This window comes from Oncorhynchus tshawytscha, linkage group LG16 (assembly GCF_018296145.1).
Source record: "Oncorhynchus tshawytscha isolate Ot180627B linkage group LG16, Otsh_v2.0, whole genome shotgun sequence".
Classification (NCBI taxonomy): Eukaryota; Metazoa; Chordata; class Actinopteri; order Salmoniformes; family Salmonidae; genus Oncorhynchus; species Oncorhynchus tshawytscha.
In genome coordinates, this window is record NC_056444.1 from 14,598,287 (window position 1) to 14,619,217 (window position 20,931).

Sequence of the window (20,931 nt, forward strand, 5' to 3'; positions counted from 1 at the left end):
TGTAAGTAGGAAAAACTGCAAAATCGGCAGTGTATCAAATACTTGTTCTCCCCACTGTATGTGCATTTCCAAGTCATGTCCAATCAATTGAAAAGGGTTCTGAATACTTTCTGAATGCACTGTATGTTATCATCCTGGAATGACCCGCTGCTAATCATTAGTTCTAATAATGCTCAAAATTGTATATTGATTTAAAATTGTATTTTAACTTGTTCCCTTGCAGGCGAGGATGACAGCTTGGCCCTCAAGGGGAAACTGACCGTGGGGGACATCTTCAGGAAGGACTTCAAGGTTCACGACCCTGAGGCCAAGTGGATCAACAGTGAGTACTCTATTGATGTTGTAGAGGGGTTGGCGTGGGACATTCATATCGGTGACACTCATGTATTCACTGTGGACATTCAAACAGAGTTATAAATTTCCCACCAACAGGTACACATGCTGGATTTGAATTTGAGCCAGTTTTCTACAGCAGGAAAATAACCCTGCAACAACAGGAAATGTGAATTATTACGTGGATTATAATTATTTTCATGAGGGAAAATGTATACATTTTTCAAAATGGAAATTACACATTTCAGAAGCCTTTCTAAACCTAAAATAAAAAAGGTTTTCCTGCAACATCCAGGCTGTGTCACAACCGGCCGTGATTAGGAGTCCCATAGGGTGGCGCACAATTGGCCGAGCGGCATCCTAGATTGGCCGGTGTAGGCCGTCATTGTAAATAATACTTTTTTCTTAACTGACTTGCCTAGTTAAATAAAGGTTAAATAAAAATTTAAAATAATAATAATTATAATAATAAAACAGGGTGATCAAATTAAGATCCGTAAAGCTCTTTTGTAATGGTAATAAACCTGAGTTACAGTAGGAACACTAAAGTTTTAATTTGAAGACATATACTTGAAGACATTTTCAGCATTGCTTTCTTCGGCTTCCTACCCAGCTAGCATTGATTTAGAATCATTATGACCATGGTGTGAATAACATGGATTGATCACTTTGTTCCACTAACAACAACTTCTGCACCAATGATCTCATTGCCCATCATTGAATCAGCTCAACTGTATATGTTAGCAATGACAGTGTAATGAGTGTGTGTTGAATCAATGTCAAGTGAAACGGTGTGCATGCCTGCTGGCGTGCGCTGCGATCATCTGTCAAATCCAATATACACCTAAACCACATTACCTGTTACCATGGATCTTGTTTTTATAAGAGGAGCTGCAGCTAATCTTTTTGCATTCATATTGCTGCAATCATCATTATGAACTGTCATACACAGTCCAGAGAATATCACAATTATTGAAGAGAACACAGTCAATTTGGGAACTGCAATGATGGGAACTGCTAAATCGGGTGAAGGCACAGGATTGGCTCAATTCTATCCTCTTGTGTAAAACAGTGAAAGGGTGCTTGAAGCTAACCATCGATCACACCAAAATTAAGTATTTATTCTAGTTGGATGTGTTGCCCGGAAAATAAAATAAAATCAAACAAACCTTAAATTGCAACTGTTGAAACAGGCTAGACACCCATTATCTTACTGCTGGGTTGAAAATGATCAGAGCCCGACTCCGAGAGGTACTTTACAGCCAAAGGATTAATGAAGCAGTTTTGATTTAACTTATGCCTAATGAAGCCGTCTTCTCCTACCAGCCACTAGTCTCTCCAAGAGAGGGTGCAGATGGGCGAGTACACAGAGTACAGTACGTCAAGGACTGTTCAAGTACTATAGAGCTTCCTTTCTTCATTCCTTCCTTCCCCTCCTTGATATAATTACTAATCTGACTCATTTAGATGGTTGAAAGCAAGGTCTCTAAACATACTGCTTTCACCAATTCAGTCATATCTGATCAGTAGTGACTCTCTTGTTCCTGGTGTTTCTCATGACCCACAAAATAGTCAACAAAACAATTAAAGTCAATGAGTTGCAGGAAACTGTACTAGAACAGGGGTAATATGCATTGTCTGGATGTGACCATCGGTGCCTCTTTAAAAGTATTTTTTCTCACTGCATGAGACCAAGAATAAATACTGTAGTATTTTCCTTTTTTTAATAGAATGACGCATTCTGTCACTTTGATAAGCTGATTAATACGATCATCCATACATCTTCCAGGCTGTATGCAGCCACTGTGAAATGAGTTGTCACCTTAAAGACATGCCTTTCTACTGCAGCTGTTTTTGGCCTGCGAAGAAAGTCTTCTTAGGGAGCCTGTAGATGCAGCTGCCATAGAAGGAAAGAGTCCTTTGTTAGTATGTCATATTCGTTTAGCCTTCGTGATGTGCAGAACGGCGAGCTTTCAGAACTGTCAGGAACATTTGCAATTATTGGCTTCCCGAGGACAGGACTGAAATTGATGTTTTTATTGTAAAACTAGTTTTTCCCTGAATTATATATTTTTGCCATCCCTGTTTTCCTTAAGTGATAAATCAATTTCCTGGGAAACATTTGTGATGAAACCTCAATAATTTTTTATGAATAGATGATGTTATTTTGTCATTGATAAGTCCAGATCCTTTTTGGGGTCTTTTATGGGAGTATAAGGCTGTGCTCATTTTTATTTAATTTTACCTGTATTTAACTAGGCAAGTCAGTTGAGAACAAATTCTTATTTTCAATGACGGCCTAGGAACAGTGGGTTAACTGCCTTGTTCAGGGGCAAAATTACTGATTTTTACCTTGTCAGCTCGGGGATTCGATTTTGCAACCTTTCGGTCTCTAGTCCAATGATCTAACCACTAGGCTACCTGCCACCCCATCATTGAATTCATACAACACAAGCGACTCATGAAGGTGTTGAGATTTTAATAACCCTTTGGCCTTGTTTCATCACAATCTATAACAGGAACCTTGCAGCACTGTGTGCCTCCATGGAACTCTCCTACATTGGCCTTGTCCCAGATCTGTTTGTGCTGTCTTGCCAACTCCTATGTTTATTGTCATGTCACAATGACCACAGAATTTGGCAACATTGATATCCTGTGTATGCCCACCCCGACGTAAAATCACAATCAAATGCACCAAGCAACAACATCATTTTCATCCAACAATGATAAATTCAATCCTGGTTAATGTTATGGCATGAGTTCTAGCAGCTGCTGTATGTCTGAATGAAGCAGCTCTCCGTGTCCGCCTACAATGACTCCTACACTCTGGTTGATCCCCTCGGTCCTGATGGCTGATGTATGCTAAACATGTAGGGAGAAGTGATTTGCTGAACGGCATCAAGCAAACAGACGCATGATTGGCCAGATAAGTATATTTTAAACTTGATCCGAGCTGATGGCTGACCTGGTGGTGATTTGCATTAGAGGAGCACCACAAGTAAAGTAGTGCCCCCTAGTGTTTACAGCTTAATTTTTATAGAGAGTACCAGTCATTCATAAAATTCAGATTACTGGTATGATTGTAATGAGCTAGCAGGTCAGTCTAAAAGTCCTCATGTTTTTGAATGGAATTAAGTAATTAATGCACCTGGCCTTTGGCCACCATAGTCTGTTCAGGTAAGTCCCCCTCTTCAAAAAAAAGACTGCAATTAAAAAAATGAAAGAACACACGTTTAACCAGTAGCAGTGTGTTGGTAAAATCCCTGGAGATGCCAAGTCAGGGGGAAAAAACCATATTACAACCTATGTGTTGTGATAATTGCATTGTTTGCTCTATGACCAACTGCTCTTAAACGCTAGTAAAACGAAATGCATGCTCTTCAACCGATAGCTGCGGGCACCAGCCTGCCTGACTAGCATCACTACTCTGGACGGTTCTGACTTAGAATATGTGGACAACTATAAATACCTAGGTGTCTGGCTAGACTGTAAACTCTCCTTCCAGACTCATACTAAGCTTCTCCAATCCAAAATTACATCTAGAATCGGCTACCTATTTCGCAACAAAGCCTCCTTCACTCATGCTGCCAACCATACCCTCGTAAAACGGACTATTCTACCGATCCTTGACTTTGGCGATGTCATTTGCAAAATAGCCTCCAACACTCTACTCAGCAAATTGGATGCATTCTATCACAGTGCCATCCGTTTTGTCACCAAAGCCCCATATACTACCCACCTCTGCGACCTGTATGCTCTCGTTGGCTGGTCCTCGCTACATATTCGTCGCCATACCCACTGGCTCCAGGTCATCTATAAGTCTTTGCTAGGTAAAGCCCTGCCTTATCTCAGCTCACTGGTCTCCATAACAACAACCACCCGTAGCACGCGCTCCAGCAGGTATATTTCACTGGTCATCCCCAAAGCCAACACCAACACCAGGTGAAAGCTATGATCCCTTATTGATGTCACTTGTTAAATCTACTTCAATCAGTGTGGATGAAGGGGAGGAGACAGGTTAAATAAGGATTTTTAAACCTTGAGACAACTGAGACATGGATTGTGTATGTGTGCCATTCAGAGGGTGAATGGGCAAGACATTCACCCTTTGAACGGGGTATAGGACTACGTGCCAGGCGAGAGTTGGCCTCCGGGTTAAGTGGGCGGGTGTTAAGGAGTTTGGCGTGTTATGTTTTGGAGGACGCATGACTCAACCTTCGCCTCTCCAGAGCCCGTTGGGAGTTGCGGTGAAAAATTATAATAATTATAATAATATCAAGGGAGGCCAAATGCTTGCTGGCTTCCCTTGCTATTGAATTCAATGCTACAGGCGGCAAAAATGTCATGCATTTTTAGGCCGGGCTAGTCATACTGAGACAGAGGGGTGCGTTTCACTCACTCAGATGCTTTCTCCGGTGAGATACATTCAGCCTCATGAAGGAAAATTATGAAACAAAGAAAAATCTATTTTTTCCTATGTTTTTAAAATGCATTGGTACATTTTTTGTTGGCATCCACGAATACACCCCACAGCCCTGTTATGGTTTATGATCTTTCTTTCTGGACCGGCTGCAACTCAAAATCATCAAGTTGATGTTTGAAGAGGGATAGATAGCATGGGTCATCGCCAGAGTTTCATGTAAGTGTAACGGCAGATTTCCTCATCTTCGTCTGAAGAGGAGTAAGGATCGGACCAAGATGCCGCGTGGTTAGTGTTCATCACGATTTTAATATGAAAAGCACTGAACACTATGAAATACAAAAACAATAAACGAATACGTGAAATAACCAAACCGAAACAGTACCATGTGGCCGCACGCCGGCCGCACGCCATAGGCTACCTAAATATGGTTCTCAATCAGGGACAACGATAAACAGCTGCCTCTGATTGAGAACCATATCAGTCCAAACACAGAAATAGAAAAACATAGAAACACAAACATAGACTGCCCACCCCAACTCACGCCCTGACCATACTAAATAAAGACAAAACAAAGGAAATAAAGGTCAGAACGTGACAGTAAGTGTCACGCCCTGACCTTAGAGATCCTTTTTTTTTCTCTATTTGGTTAGGTCAGGGTGTGATTTGGGGTGGTCAGTCTGTTTTTGTTTCTATGCATTCTAGTTTTTCTATTTCTTTGTTGGCCGGGTATGGTTCCCAATCAGAGGCAGCTGTCTATCGTTGTCTCTGATTGGGGATCATACTTAGGCAGCCTTTTTCCCCACCTTTAGTGTGTAGGATCTTGACTATGTTTGTGTGTAGTTCCTGTCTGCACTGCATATAGCGTTACGGTCGTGTTTGTATTTTGTCGTTTTTTCGGTGACATTTAAATAAAAGTTAAATGTACGCCTACCACGCTGCACCTTGATCCAATCCATCTCTAAACAATCGTGACAGTAAGAGACCTATGAAAGAGTGATATTGATCAATATACATCAGTAGGATGGTTTGGTAGTGCTAATGCTATTTAATCGAAAGAACCCATCTATATACACATCATTGGTTTTACTCTGGATATTTTAGTAAATGGCAGTCTGTTGTAGTGTAACATACAGTAGGCTAAGCATTATACCATATGAAATTCACAGCACATCCCTAGAGATGTCTTTATAGGCCTATGAATTCTCTCACTGTCCTGAATAAGAATCATATCTCACAATGCTGACGTGTATTAACCTTTCCCTCCCAGCAGGTCAATATTTGCAGTCATTATTTCTGTTAAACCAAAACCACATTCTATTCATGTTTAATGTAATTTACTCAAGTCTGCCCTATGCAAATGTTATGTACTCTTACTTGTTGTGTTGTTCTGTGGCTCTGAGGCAGAAAAAATTAAAAAATTAAATACAATTTAAGAACGTGAAAGCCATGATAAGGAGGTTTAATGTTGCAATTATGGGTCCGGTTTGTTGCCGTCTGGTGGACTCATAGGAATCAACATGGACCAGCGGTGAAAAATGTATTGGTGTTGCTGATAACCGTAAATCAACGTAAAACTCCCATCCAGCCCACCGGACAGGAGCCATCAGCAGCTCATATACTTCTATTCACCTCCTACTTTGGGGAATGGGTTCATGCAATACGCTATAGAGATATGGCAAAGCTCTCTGTTGTGTAATTGTGTTGTTGTATGAGGGAGGCTTGTCTATGGCCCCTTTTCAGAGATAAGGTTGAAAGGGGGATACCTAGTCACTTGTACAATTGAATGCATTCAACTGAAATGTGTCTTCCGCATTTAACCCAACCCCTCTGAATCAGAGAGTTGCGGGGGGCTGCCTTAATCATCGGCGCCATCAGTGTAGAGTGTGAAATAAAGGGAAGGCCATGGGGGGAAGTTTATGTATAGACGTCCTCAAGAGGACTGAACTCAATAGAAAGTCAACTTCCCTCCATGTATACAAAGACATGCGTGAGTATTATTCACACACCTCCATCCTAAAAAATCTAAAAATTGTACAAGCAAACAGTTTTTTAATTTTTACTCTTATTTTACTAGGTAAAACGTTCTAATTTACAGCAACAACCTGGGGAATAGTTACAGAGGAGGGGGGAAGAAAGAGCCAATTGGAAGCTGGGGGTGATTAGGTGGCCATGATGGTATGAGGGCCAGATTGGGAAGTAAGCTGCATACATAAGACCATATAAATGTCTGTCACCTGCTGCTTACTCCTGCCTGACCACCCTATGACCTGACATGCTAACGGAAAGATTGAACCGCGAGTGGCAAACACCATGCCACACACAAAGCCACAAGAAAGTATTCCCCCCACTCTGAAAATATTTTTTAATTAGAGTTGTTTTAGAAACCCATTTAGTTTTATAGCCCATCTGATCCAAAGGGCATCGGAGATTTAAGACTGTATACGGTGGAAGGAGAGAGACACCCTTTTATTTTGTCCCAGACAGGCCCCTATAACTCTCTCCCAGCTGCGTTTTTTTTAGCAGCCTAACCATCGTCCTCTTAGCCTTCAGGAGGACAGATGACCTGGAACAGGAAAGAAAAATACATTTCACACCTAGCTTTACATTGTAGCCTCCGCTCACCTGTCGTTTAATGATACAACCCTGTTCAGGTTGTAAACTGCTTTTAATGTCACCATGTCAACCAGCTTAGCCCCACTGTGAAGCTTTATCGAAGAGGAGACATCTCTCAGCTCAATGATCGGGTTATATATTTGGATAAACGTATGAGTATTCTTTGGTGGTGTGTTCCGTGTTGGCACTCAGAGGTAGTATAAAGCAAGCAGTGGTACATTGTATGAGTTTTGCGGCATAGTGCCAGAACTCAGGCGTTACAAAGGAAATATTGAGAGGCCTGAACAGAATGAATGGGCTGCTGCGTCTCCCTGAAGAAGAATGGAGAGAATGGGACAAGTAAATGGAAGCAGAGGGAGAGAATAAGGTCCTTCACATGGTTGGTTAAGTGCGGTGACTATAATATCATCATATTCAGCAAGACAGATGGGCCTGGGAACTTAGTGTTTCTGATGGCAATCATTTGCCATCAAAAACACTTTTTGGACAGATTGGCTATGCGTTTGCAGATTGAACCGGTTTGTTTTTAAGGGAATTAAACCTGGACGACAGAACAAAAATAGCGAAATGAGGGTGAGGAGAAGGTACAATTTGAGGAATAGAGAGTTATATTTTAGCTTTGTCCTTGGTGTTTTATCCCTTACTGAAAAAAACTGGTGCAAATGCATAAAATATGTAGATATGTTTGACTAATAGTCCATGGATTGGGAAGTAAAGTTTCACGTCGTTTTCCTAGAAGCTAGCCTGGTGGCCAGAGCTGCACTGACTGTGGATATGCACGTTATTCTCTCATTCTAATGAAGCTGTCATCTTCAGTTAGTGCAGGGAACAGCTTGCCTGAAGCCTCAATGAGGCACACAGGTACAAAGCATACAGTCAAATGAAAGCTGTAGGGTTCAGAGGAGGGGATGGTAGAGTGCTAGTGTGAGATCATAGAAGCCATTAGAGTTTAAGTGGGAATATTCACAAGGTACTTGGTCTTTGAAGTGATGTGTTGTTGGAAAGGGGAATGTCTATGGCACTTTAACTAATTTTACAGTACATAGTATTTATTTATTTCTCTCTCTCTCTCTCACTTTCTCTCTCTCGCACACACACACACAACTGTCCTCCTGTGATCTGTAGTGAGTGAGGGATGTTGCCCAGAGCAGGAGACTGAATGAATAAGACATGTTGCAGGAGCAGAGGTGAAGATCACAGGGGGAAGCCAATGCCCTGGGCTAACGCCGAGCCGGTCAAGGGAGACCTGATGAAGACCTAGTGGAAGGAGAAGGAGGGCAAGATGGAGTGAGGGAGAATGTCAGAGAGCAAGACTGAGAATTCCCTTGGTGGTGTGAAACAGGGATGAATAGATGGCAATGGTCTGAGAGGAAGCCCTGGTGTCTTTGAAAGGAAAAGAAAGACATGAGTCTGAATAGCGACAGAGAGGAAGAGTGGTGGAGAAGAGGACAGGGTGGAGGCTGAAATGATGGACTCTGTTGGGGTGCATGGTTGGCATGGAAAGAACGAGTGATCTCAGGTGACTGGAAGGGTGGTAAACGGATAAATACAAACTACATACAGAATAAAGATTGGACTCTGAGGGAGGGAAAAAGACAGGCGGAAAGACAGTTGAAAAATATGGCCAGCCAAGTGTATGTTTAGGGTGAAGTTCAGAGATAACATATCTAAAGGGGGAGGAGAAGAGATGGAAAGATGATAGAAGGAGAAGAGATGGAAAGAGGATAGTAGCTTACCTTAGCTTTAGCTTTACATGGATACAAAACAGGAAAAAGGAATAGCATATTAGAAGATATAATGGATTGATGGACTTCTTTCCTAGATGCTCTCAAGTGCTTTACATTGATATGTTGGACATGTGCTGATTCAAAGGATAGAAAAATAAAAAGTGAGTACTTAGGATTCAGGATGAGATTCAGTGAGACGGGACGAGCAATCAGGATGCACTATATTTTAATCTTTACTCCTGATACGAAGCTGTTAATATATTCCAGTAAACTGGAGAGCTGTTGATTGCATAATTTGCATTCATTATTTGACCAGTGCAATCTAAAAACCCAGAATTGTCAATCATAATTTTGTGAATGAATGTCATTGTGATGGACAATTAGTTATCCCAGCAGATATAGAATGCTCCCCATAACAATCTGTAGTCCCCGATTAACACTCTAAACCAGAGCTGTTTGCTCGGCCCTTATTGGCTCTTGACTGAAACAACATTCAGAAATAGGCTTTTATCGTCCTTGTCTGGTAAAGGGCAAAGTCATTGTGAAGATAGGAAAACTAAATTCACTTTCATCTCTTTGTTGCAATTGTTTACTCACTCTGGAGACGGTCTTTGTGATTGCAGGTGTAACTGTTGATTGTTTCCACTTGCCACTGCAGAAATATGTATTTAATGATTATGTATTTCTATTGGTTGGTTGAATTTACATATCAATAAGGTGTTATGCCATTGGTTAAGCTTGCAGATAGGGGGAGATTGCGAATGTCAATTCTTCCTAGTCTGATCTTGATCTGCAAGCTGTAGGTCACGTTCTGTAATACTGGATTCTATTTTCAGATTTACAATATGTAGGAGTTCATGTCCTGATGTGTGTGTATATACTGTATATACAGTACCAGTCACAAGTTTGGACACACCTACTCATTCAAGGGTTTTTCTTTTTGTAAATTATTTTCTACATTGTAGAATAATAGTGAAGACATCAAAACTATGAAATAACACATACGGAATCATGTATTAACCAAAACAAATGTTAAACAAATCAAAATATATTTTAGTTTCTTCAAAGTAGCCACCCTTTGCCTTGATGACAGCTTTGCACACTCTCCTCTTTTTAAAAATGTTTATTGAACCTTTATTGAACCTTTATTTAACCAGGTAAGTCAGTTAAGCACAAATTCTTATTTAAAATGACGGCCTACCAAAAGGCAAAAGGCCTCCTGTAGGGACGGGGGCCTGGGATAAAAAATAAATACAATATAAATATAGGACACACATCACAACAAGAGAGACAACACAACAAGAGAGACAACACTACATAAAGAGACAGCAACATAGCAAAGCAGCAACACATGACAACACAGCATGGTAGCAACACAACATAACAACAACATGTTAGCAACACAACATGGTAGCTGCACAAAACATGGTACAAACATTATTGGGCACAGACAACAGCACAAAGGGCAAGAAGGTAGAGACAACAATACATCACACAAAGCAGCCACAACTGTCAGTGAGTGTCCATGATTGAGTCTTTGAATGAAGAGATTACTTATCACCCCAGTACATTCCTCTATAGCCCCAGTACATTCTTTATAACCTCAGCACATTACTCTATAGCCCCAGTACATTCCTCTATAGCCCCAGTACATTCTCTATAGCCCTAGTACATTCCTCTATAGCCCCAGCACATTCCTCTATAGCCCCAACACATTCTCTATAGCCCTAGTACATTCTCTATAGCCCCAGCACATTCCTCTATAGCCCCAACACATTCTCTATAGCCCCAGCACATTCCTCTATAGCCCCAACACATTCTCTATAGCCCCAACACATTCTCTATAGCCCCAACACATTCTCTATAGCCCCAACACATTCTCTATAGCCCCAGCACATTCCTCTATAGCCCCAACACATTCTCTATAGCCCCAGTACATTCCTCTATAGCCCCAGTTTCCTCTAGCCCCAACACATTCTCTTTAAACACATTCTCTATAGCCCCAGTACATTCCTCTATAGCCCCAGAATTCCTTTAAAACACATTCTCTATAGCCCCAACACATTCTCTATAGCCCCAACACATTCTCTATAGCCCCAACACATTCTCTATAGCCCCAACACATTCTCTATAGCCCCAACACATTCTCTATAGCCCCAACACATTCTCTATAGCCCCAGTACATTCCTCTATAGCCCCAGTACATTCCTCTATAGCCCCAACACATTCTCTATAGCCCCAGTACATTCCTCTATAGCCCCAACACATTCTCTATAGCCCCAGTACATTCCTCTATAACAGGGTTTCACAAAGTCGGTCCACCCCATCCCCGGTGCACTTTTTTATGTTTTTACCCTAGCACTACACAGCTGATTTAAATAACTAACTCGTCATCAAGCTTTGAATATTTAAATCAGCTGTGTAGTGCTAGGGTAAAAAAACAAAACGTGCACCCAGGGGGGCCCCGGGACTGACTTTGGGAAACCCTGCTCTACTCTATAGCCCCAACACATTCCTCTATAGCCCCAGCACATTCCTCTATAGCCCCAGCACATTCCTCTATAGCCCCAGCACATTCCTCTATAGCCCCAACACATTCCTCTATAGCCCCAGCACATTCCTCTATAGCCCCAGCACATTCCTCTATAGCCCCAACACATTCCTCTATAGCCCCAGCACATTCCTCTATAGCCCCAACACATTCCTCTATAGCCCCAGCACATTCCTCTATAGCCCCAGCACATTCCTCTATAGCCCCAGCACATTCCTCTATAGCCCCAGCACATTCCTCTATAGCCCCAGCACATTCCTCTATAGCCCCAGCACATTCCTCTATAGCCCCAGCACATTCCTCTATAGCCCCAGCACATTCCTCTATAGCCCCAGCACATTCCTCTATAGCCCCAGCACATTCCTCTATAGCCCCAGCACATTCCTCTATAGCCCCAGCACATTCCTCTATAGCCCCAGCACATTCCTCTATAGCCCCAACACATTCCTCTATAGCCCCAACACATTCCTCTATAGCCCCAGCACATTCCTCTATAGCCCCAGCGCATTCCTCTATAGCCCCAGTGCATTCCTCTATAGCCCCAGCGCATTCCTCTATAGCCCCAGTGCATTCCTCTATAGCCCCAGCACATTCCTCTATAGCCCCAACACATTCCTCTATAGCCCCAGCACATTCCTCTATAGCCCCAGCACATTCCTCTATAGCCCCAGCACATTCCTCTATAGCCCCAGCACATTCCTCTATAGCCCCAGCACATTCCTCTATAGCCCCAACACATTCCTCTATAGCCCCAGTGCATTCCTCCCACTGTAAATTCCACATTTAACACTAATGTAGAGAATCCCACTTCTGACACTAATGTAGAGAATCCCACTTCTGACACTAATGTAGAGAATCCCACTTCTGACACTAATCTAGAGAATCCCACTTCTGACACTAATGTAGAGAATCCCACTTCTGACACCAATGTAGGAAATCCCACTTCTGACACCAATGTAGGAAATCCCACTTCTGACACAAATGTAGACAATCCCACTTCTGACACAAATGTAGACAATCCCACTTCTGACACCAATGTAGGGAATCCCACTTCTGACACCAATATAGAGAATCATCTGACATCAATGTAGGGAATCCCACTTCTGACACCAATTTAGAGAATCCCACTTCTGACACCAATGTAGAGAGCTCAGGGACCAGCTGTCAGTGTATGGATCCAAGATACACTACCAATGCACCAACTGGCCACTCTGCATCCAAACACTTTGCTCTCTGATATTAAGTGTCCAAATTACAGACGATTGCAAGGATATTGCACATAGGACTATTATCAGACATTATGAAAAGTTTGATAGCCTTTGTGAAGTAATATTTCTTGCTCTGTGTCTTTGCTCTATCTCTGTTCAACAGGTAATGAGCTACTGTATCGCACACGTGAGGGGGATGTTGTCAGGCTCAACATGGAGACGTATGAGAGGACGGTACTGGTGCACAACAAAAAGTTTGTGAGTCTCTACAACTATCTCTTTTTTTCCCGTAGTGTTATTTATTAAATGTTTTATTATTAGAAATTTCCAGCATATCAAAGCACCCAAAGTGTAGTGAAACGATCCATCATTACCACATCATTTGATCAGGCTCGTTAACATTTTGGGTCAGTGTTGAAACGGCCAAGGTGACGACACACAACATTATGTCTCTCTGAAATCAGAAAGAGCCTCAAGAAGATTAATGCCTCTCCCGCCCATGCCCTGCACTGAGCAATCTGTCAAACGCAGTCATTCTAGGATTACCTTAATGAAAAACACTACGCATGGTTAAATGTAATCTTTTTGTATTATTTCTCTCTCTCTCTCTCTCTCTCTCTCTCTCTCTCTCTCTCTCTCTCTCTCTCTCTCTCTCTCTCTCTCTCTCTCTCTCTCTCTCTCTCTCTCTCTCTCTCTCTCTCTCTCTCTCTCTCTCTCTCTCTCTCTCTCTCTCTCTCTCTCTCTCTCTCTCTCTCTCTCTCTCTCTCTCTCTCTCTCTCTCTCTCTCTCTCTCTCTCTCTCTCTCTCTCTCTCTCTCTCTCTCTCTCTCTCTCTCTCTCTCTCTCTCTCTCTCTCTCTCTCTGTGTCTCTCTGTCTCTCTGTGCTTTTCAGGAAATGTACAAAGCCAGCAAGTATGAAGTGTCTCCTGACATGAAGCATGTGCTGCTCGCCTACAACGTGGCACCGGTGAGCTCTTTCATTTGTTTGTGTGTTTTTGGAATTAGCGGAATGACAGGCAAATATGTCATCGGTCTTTGAAGGGAAATGTGGCGAGACGGTGGGGGAGAAAAAGTAATCATGGTGTCCGGGTAGAGGCATGTCGCACCCCACTGCCTCTCAGCCACCGTAGAGAGAAACCAGCTTAGTGGAACTGTACTCTTCAGAGAGTGGCCAAAACACAAACAAACCTCACAACACAGCCGGGACAGAGGGATGAGGAGGAAAATAGAGGGGTGCAGGGGATGGGGAAAACAAAGGGAAGGAATTGGGCAAGCAGGAGAGGAGAGAGTGAGAGAATAGGAGGAAAGGGAATGAGATGGGAGGTTTTTCTGCTACAGCGGTTACTGCATTATGTAATGGCTCAGGTAGCTAACTACTGCAATGTGAGATCCATGACACAGTCTGAAAAATAATTAGTATGTCAGGGAATAGAAGCCCATTGAGACAACAGGGAGGCCCTGGTGGATGGAGTGTGCTGTGCGTGTGTGTGTGTTAGACAGTGAATTTGTTATTTCATAATCATCCTCCAGAATTTAAAAATATTTTCTTTTTGCATTTTCCAATTAAGAACATTCAAAACAAAAGTGAAAAGATATTAGACAACGATAGGACAAAGTAACAGTAACAGACGAGGGTAACAAAAAAATAATTATAATTATAATTATATATACAAACATACAATAAGAAAAAAATAATAATAATGAGACATTGGATCACCTGCCGTAGGCTACATATTATACGTTACGTGTGAAACATTATGTGAGGATTATATAGAGATTCAATCAATGAGATGTGGGGGGAGATTCTCCATATAGTCAATAAAAGGTTGCCAAATTCTGTAAAATGTCTTTAACTTATTCCTCAAGCAGTAACTGATTTTCTCCAAAGGGATACAACTGTTAACTTCCGATAGCCACATTGCAACTGGCAGGGAGGAATCCAATTTCCATTTCAAGCGGTTCAGAATTTACTGAACGTGACTAATTACTAAGTAGAATACAATGTAATCTCCCATCATATGTACTTCCATTCTGATGGTAATTACTAAAACATGTTTTTAATGGCCAAGTCAATCACTCTTCTTTATGACAGTCTCCAATCCTTCTTCTTCCAGGTGTACCAGCACTCGTTCACTGCCTTCTACATCATCTGCAGCCTGGAGACTCCGTAAGTGGCTGAAACCAACCAATGCTTCCCCTTCCCTCCTGTCTCCTGTCCGAAGCCTAGTCAGTCATGTCTCTGCACTGCCACCCGCTGGAGACAAGGAGAACTGCAAGCCAGGGGCCTTGATGACCTCATCCATCCTCACCTCCAGACAAAGACACAGGGCCTGTGACACCTCTAATTCTCTGCCCTTCAGCTCACAGCACTTCTAAAGGCACAAAAAGTGGCTGTGGTATATAAAGCACCTGTATTTCTAGCTGTTCTTGAACATTTTGGACTGGGATGTATAACACTGGTACTTCTGGGCAGGAGCAGCGAAGGCTACTTGTGCAGTGGAGTGTTTTTTTTTAGGCTTTGTTTTGTTGATGATCAACTAAGAGTATTTTTTTAAGAAGGTGCTGTATCATTTACTGAGGGGCAGTTCAATGTGTGTGTCGGTGTGTAGTATGGATGTATGTGTGTTCATATTGTGGTCTCGCCTCTCTGCTGCAGGGAGACATGGAACCTGAATCCTCCAGAGGTACGGAACGCCCAACTGCAGTACGCAGGCTGGGGACCCAGGGGCCAGCAGCTGGTAAGAACTACAACTCCCAGCAGCACCCTCTGTCTTATCCTTACTCCATACCCCTATGCCACTGCTTTTTGACAGAATCGTGTGTGTGTGTGTCCGTGTCTGGTTCTCAATGGATAGTACAATATGAATGGACTTTATCTCCACATTAGCTATTACTAGGGTTGCAAGCCCATTGTAATTTACCAAAGTTACCAGACTCTTCAGTATTTTGGTAATTAACAGAAAATATATGGCAATCTATTGTAACATTTGTAATATATACTTGAATAACTTAAAAAATATATATATCTATATTCCATTCTGTATTCATTTTCTATATCGGTGTCCATATTGTCCATGAGTTTCTTGTAGATAAACTATATGGTTCCAGAGAAAACAGCCTAATTAATAAAGGAAAAGCATCTAATCAATGAATGCATTATTTTCTATTCACTCTGCAAATCTTTAAACTATTGACTTTTTTCACAACTGTCACCAGTTTTATTTACAACCGACATGTTAAATACATGTATAAAAGAAATATAAAGAATATTTAATTCAGAAACCCTCATATTAAACACTGGTATTCACTAAGTTGATGGTTTATATTTAAGATCATGTTTTATATCTTTGTCATTCTGTTTTATTTGAAAGAGATCATACTTAATTATTATTTTATATATGATGTGACAAGGCCACACAGAAGCCACACACCTGTGATAATCTGAAGTACCCAAAAGGGCCACTAGATGTCTTGAGATACAATCCTTGAAAGATACCAAAATTCTGGTAGTTTATTGGTAAACTTAGAAAGTTTCCGGTAATATACCGTCCCTTTGCAACCCTAGCTGTGACCTTTCCTATAGCTATTTATGTTAAACTATCACAAGCTACCAGGCAGTCTAGCCATAGAAAGAACATTAATAAGCATTAGTCTACTAGTACTCAGAGCAGACTATCCTCTGGCACAATGCAATTAATTACCTGTAATCTCCCCAGTGGATTAATTGGCAAAGTCAATTGATTGATATCACACAGTCTCTCCTATCATTACTCATTAAACAGCCCTGATTCCAACAGTCACTTTCGTTTAAAGGAGCTTTTCTCCCAGCAACAGATTCTTGCCGTTTGGGCTATAATACCTGTTGTCAACGATAAGATGATTAGGTGGGAGAGGAAGGTGTCTGCCAATGTGAGTTCACATATACTTGCATGCATGCACACACACTCACACACATCCACACACACTAACATCAGTCTATCTGTTGTCACATTTCTCAAGCCAGCTTAGTCTTACACTGGCCTCTTGATCTGCTCCTTACACACACATGTGCACACACACACATGTACACACACACACACACACACACACACATGTGCACACACACACGCGCACAGCTGTCTTTTCCCATGTTGAAAGCGGTGGAATTAGGTTAAATACACAGTGTCCTTTGATGCACCAGAGGGGAGGACGGGCAGCTGTGTCTGAGTCTGTGTCTGTGTGAATGAACACTGTTCATTTAACTCCAGCTTTAGCAGTAACTATAATCATGTTTACATACTGCTATACAAATTTCATACTAATTTATACTGTATTCTATTGTACTGTATTTTAGTCAATGCCACTCCGACATTGCTCATCCTAATATTTATATATTTCTTAATTCCATTCTTTTACTTTTAGATGTGTGTATATTGCTGTGAATTATAGATATTACTGCACTGTTGGAGCTAGGAATCTAGCTAGATGCCCTCAATCTCACACAAATCATCAAGGAACCCACCAGGTACAACCCTAAATCTGTAAACAAGGGCACCCTCATAGACGTCTTCCTGACCAACTGGCCCTCCAAATACACCTCCGCTGTCTTCAACCAGGAGCTCAGCGATCACTGACTCATTGCCTGTATCCGCTACGGATCCGCAGTCAAACGACCACCCCTCATCACTGTCAAACGCTCCATAAAACACTTCTGTGAGCAGGCCTTTCTAATCGACCTGGCCCGGGTATCCTGGAAGGACATTGACCTCATCCCATCAGTTGAGGATGCCTGGTCATTTTTTTAAAGTAACTTCCTCACCATTTTAGATAAGCATGCTCCGTTCAAAAAATGCAGAACTAAGAACAGATATAGCCCTTGGTTCACTCCAGAACTGACTGCCCTCGACCAGCACAAAAACATAATGTGGCGGACTGCAATAGCATCGAATAGTCCCCGCGATATGCAACTGTTCAGGGAAGTCAGGAACCAATACACGCAGTCAGTCAGGAAAGCAAAGGCCAGCTTCTTCAGGCAGAAATTTGCATCCTGTAGCTCTAACTCCAAAAAGTTCTGGGACACTGTGAAGTCCATGGAGAACAAGAGCACCACCTCCTCCCAGCTGCCCCCTGCACTGAGGCTAGGTAACACGGTCACCACCGATAAATCCATGATTATCGAAAACTTCAACAAGCATTTCTCAATGGCTGGCCATGCCTTCCTCCTGGCTACTCCAACCTCGGCCAACAGCTCCGCCCCCCCCCACAGCTACTCGCCCAAGCCTCTCCAGGTTCTCCTTTACCCAAATCCAGATAGCAGATGTTCTGAAAGAGCTGCAAAACCTGGACCCGTACAAATCAGCTGGGCTTGACAATCTGGACCCTCTATTTCGGAAACTATCCGCCGCCATTGTCGCAACCCCTACTACCAGCCTGTTCAACCTCTCTTTCATATCGTCTGAGATCCCCAAGGATTGGAAAGCTGCCGCAGTCATCCCCCTCTTCAAAGGGGGAGACACCCTGGAACCAAACTGTTACAGACCTATATCCATCCTGCCCTGCCTATCTAAGGTCTTCGAAAGCCGAGTCAACAAACAAGTCACTGACCATCTCGAATCCCACCGTACCTTCTCCGCTGTGCAATCTGGTTTCCGAGCCGGTCACGGGTGCACCTCAGCCACGCTCAAGATACTAAACGATATCATAACCGCCATCGATAAAAGACAATACTGTGCAGCCGTCTTCATCGACCTTGCCAAGGCTTTCGACTCTGTCAATCACCATATTCTTATCGGCAGACTCAGTAGCCTCGGTTTTTCTGATGACTGCCTTGCCTGGTTCACCAACTACTTTGCAGACAGAGTTCAGTGTGTTAAATCGGAGGTCATGCTGTCCGGTCCTCTGGCAGTCTCTATGGGGGTGCCACAGGGTTCAATTCTTGGGCCGACTATTTTCTCTGTATATATCAATGATGTTGCTCTTGCTGCGGGCGATTCCCTGATCCACCTCTACGTAGACGACACCATTCTGTATACTTCCGGCCCGTCCTTGGACACTGTGCTATCTAACCTCCAAACGAGCTTCAATGCCATACAACACTCCTTCCGTGGCCTCCAACTGCTCTTAAACGCTAGTAAAACCAAATGCATGCTTTTCAACCGTCCGCTGCCTGCACCCGCACGCCCAACTAGCATCACCACCCTGGATGGTTCCGACCTAGAATATGTGGACATCTATAAGTACCTAGGTGTCTGGCTAGACAGTAAACTCTCCTTCCAGACTCATATCAAACATCTCCAATCTAAAATCAAATCTAGAATCGGCTTTCTATTCCGCAACAAAGCCTCCTTCACTCACGCCGCCAAACTTACCCTAGTAAAACTGACTATCCAACCGATCCTCGACTTCGGCGATGTCATCTACAAAATAGCTTCCTACACTCTACTCAGCAAACTGGATGCAGTTTATCACAGTGCCATCCGTTTTGTTACTAAAGCACCTTATACCACCCACCACTGCGACCTGTGTGCTCTAGTCGGCTGGCCCTCGCTACATATTCGTCGCCAGACCCACTGGCTCCAGGTCATCTACAAGTCCATGCTAGGTAAAGCTCCACCTTATCTCAGTTCACTGGTCACGATGGCAACACCCACCCGTAGCACGCGCTCCAGCAGGTGTATCTCACTGATCATCCCTAAAGCCAACACCTCATTTGGCCGCCTTTCGTTCCAGTTCTCTGCTGCCTGTGACTGGAACAAATTGCAAAAATCGCTGAAGTTGGAGACTTCCCTGCCTCACCAACTTCAAACATCTGCTATCTGAGCAGCTAACCGATCGCTGCAGCTGTACATAGTCTATCGGGAATAGCCCACCCAATTTTACCTACCTCTTCCCCATACTGTTTATATTTATTTACTTTTCTGCTATTTTGCACACCAATATCTCTACCTGTACATGACCATCTGATAATTTATCACTCCAGTGTTAACCTGCAAAATTGTAATTATTCGCCTACCTCCTCATGCCTTTTCCACACAATGTATATAGACTCTCTTTTTTTTCTACTGTGTTATTGACTTGTTAATTGTTTACTCCATGTGTAACTCTGTGTTGTCTGTTCACACTGCTATGCTTTATCTTGGCCAGGTCGCAGTTGCAAATGAGAACTTGTTCTCAACTAGCCTACCTGGTTAAATAAAGGTGAAATAATTTTTTTTAAAGGAACACAAGTATTTCGCTACACCCGCAATAACATCTACTAAATATGTGTGTGAACAATAACATTTGATTTGATTTAATAAGGGGTCCTCATTAAAGGCGTTTTTCTCCTCTTCTTTTAAATCGGAGATGGATCCTTCACTGAGACGCTGAGCTTTGCTTGCTCTCTCCATCTTCCTCTCCCTCCTTTTCTCTCTAGAGGGTCTGACATGGTACATCTTTCTCTCCTGCTGTTGTCAGCCTGCCCACAATATGACCTCACATCTCCCCAGACTCTGTGTGTGAATAGCATATGGGTAGTACCTCCTTCAGAAGTGGGCCAAGCTCACTGTGTGACTCTCTGCACTGGCCTAGATCCAGTTGTTAAACTGGGCCTCAGTCAGTCTGCATCGAGGAGAACTCCAACACACCGGGGTCCCCCCTGGCCTACCTTGCCACACGAGCAACAGAAGTTTTAATTAGGAAGGATGGAGCTGACCATGAACTGCCCAACACTTCTCCCAACAGTGGACAGAGAGGACGGCAATGCTGTACACCATTAAAGGATTCATCTGCAATTAGGATTTATATTGATATACAATATTGGTGTCCAATGTGTTGAGGAAGGGATTCATTATTCATTACGTTCTCTCTGTATTCTCGTTCACCTTTGTTTCTCACACACAACCTTTAGTCTTTTGTTTTCTCACACACAGCCTTTAGTCTTTTGTTTTCTCACACACAACCTTTAGTCTTTTGTTTTCTCACACACAGCCTTTAGTCTTTTGTTTTCTCACACACAACCTTTAGTCTTTTGTTTTCTCACACACAGCCTTTAGTCTTTTGTTTTCTCACACACAGCCTTTTGTTTTCTCACACACAGCCTTTAGTCTTTTGTTTTCTC

The 20,931-nt window shown here is 42.6% G+C and overlaps 1 protein-coding gene across 3 annotated transcripts in view; it reads left to right on the forward strand.

The window, feature by feature from the left end:
- LOC112234051 (dipeptidyl aminopeptidase-like protein 6) overlaps positions 1 to 20,931 on the forward strand; it is a 369,775-nt gene that overhangs the window by 304,294 nt on the left and 44,550 nt on the right. For all 3 annotated transcript variants that reach the window (XM_042298805.1, XM_042298806.1, XM_042298807.1), the window contains 5 exons: positions 224 to 322; positions 13,019 to 13,113; positions 13,747 to 13,821; positions 14,969 to 15,021; positions 15,511 to 15,592. In XM_042298805.1, the coding sequence (XP_042154739.1) occupies positions 224 to 322; positions 13,019 to 13,113; positions 13,747 to 13,821; positions 14,969 to 15,021; positions 15,511 to 15,592 (404 nt within the window). The remainder of the gene's footprint in view (positions 1 to 223; positions 323 to 13,018; positions 13,114 to 13,746; positions 13,822 to 14,968; positions 15,022 to 15,510; positions 15,593 to 20,931) is intronic.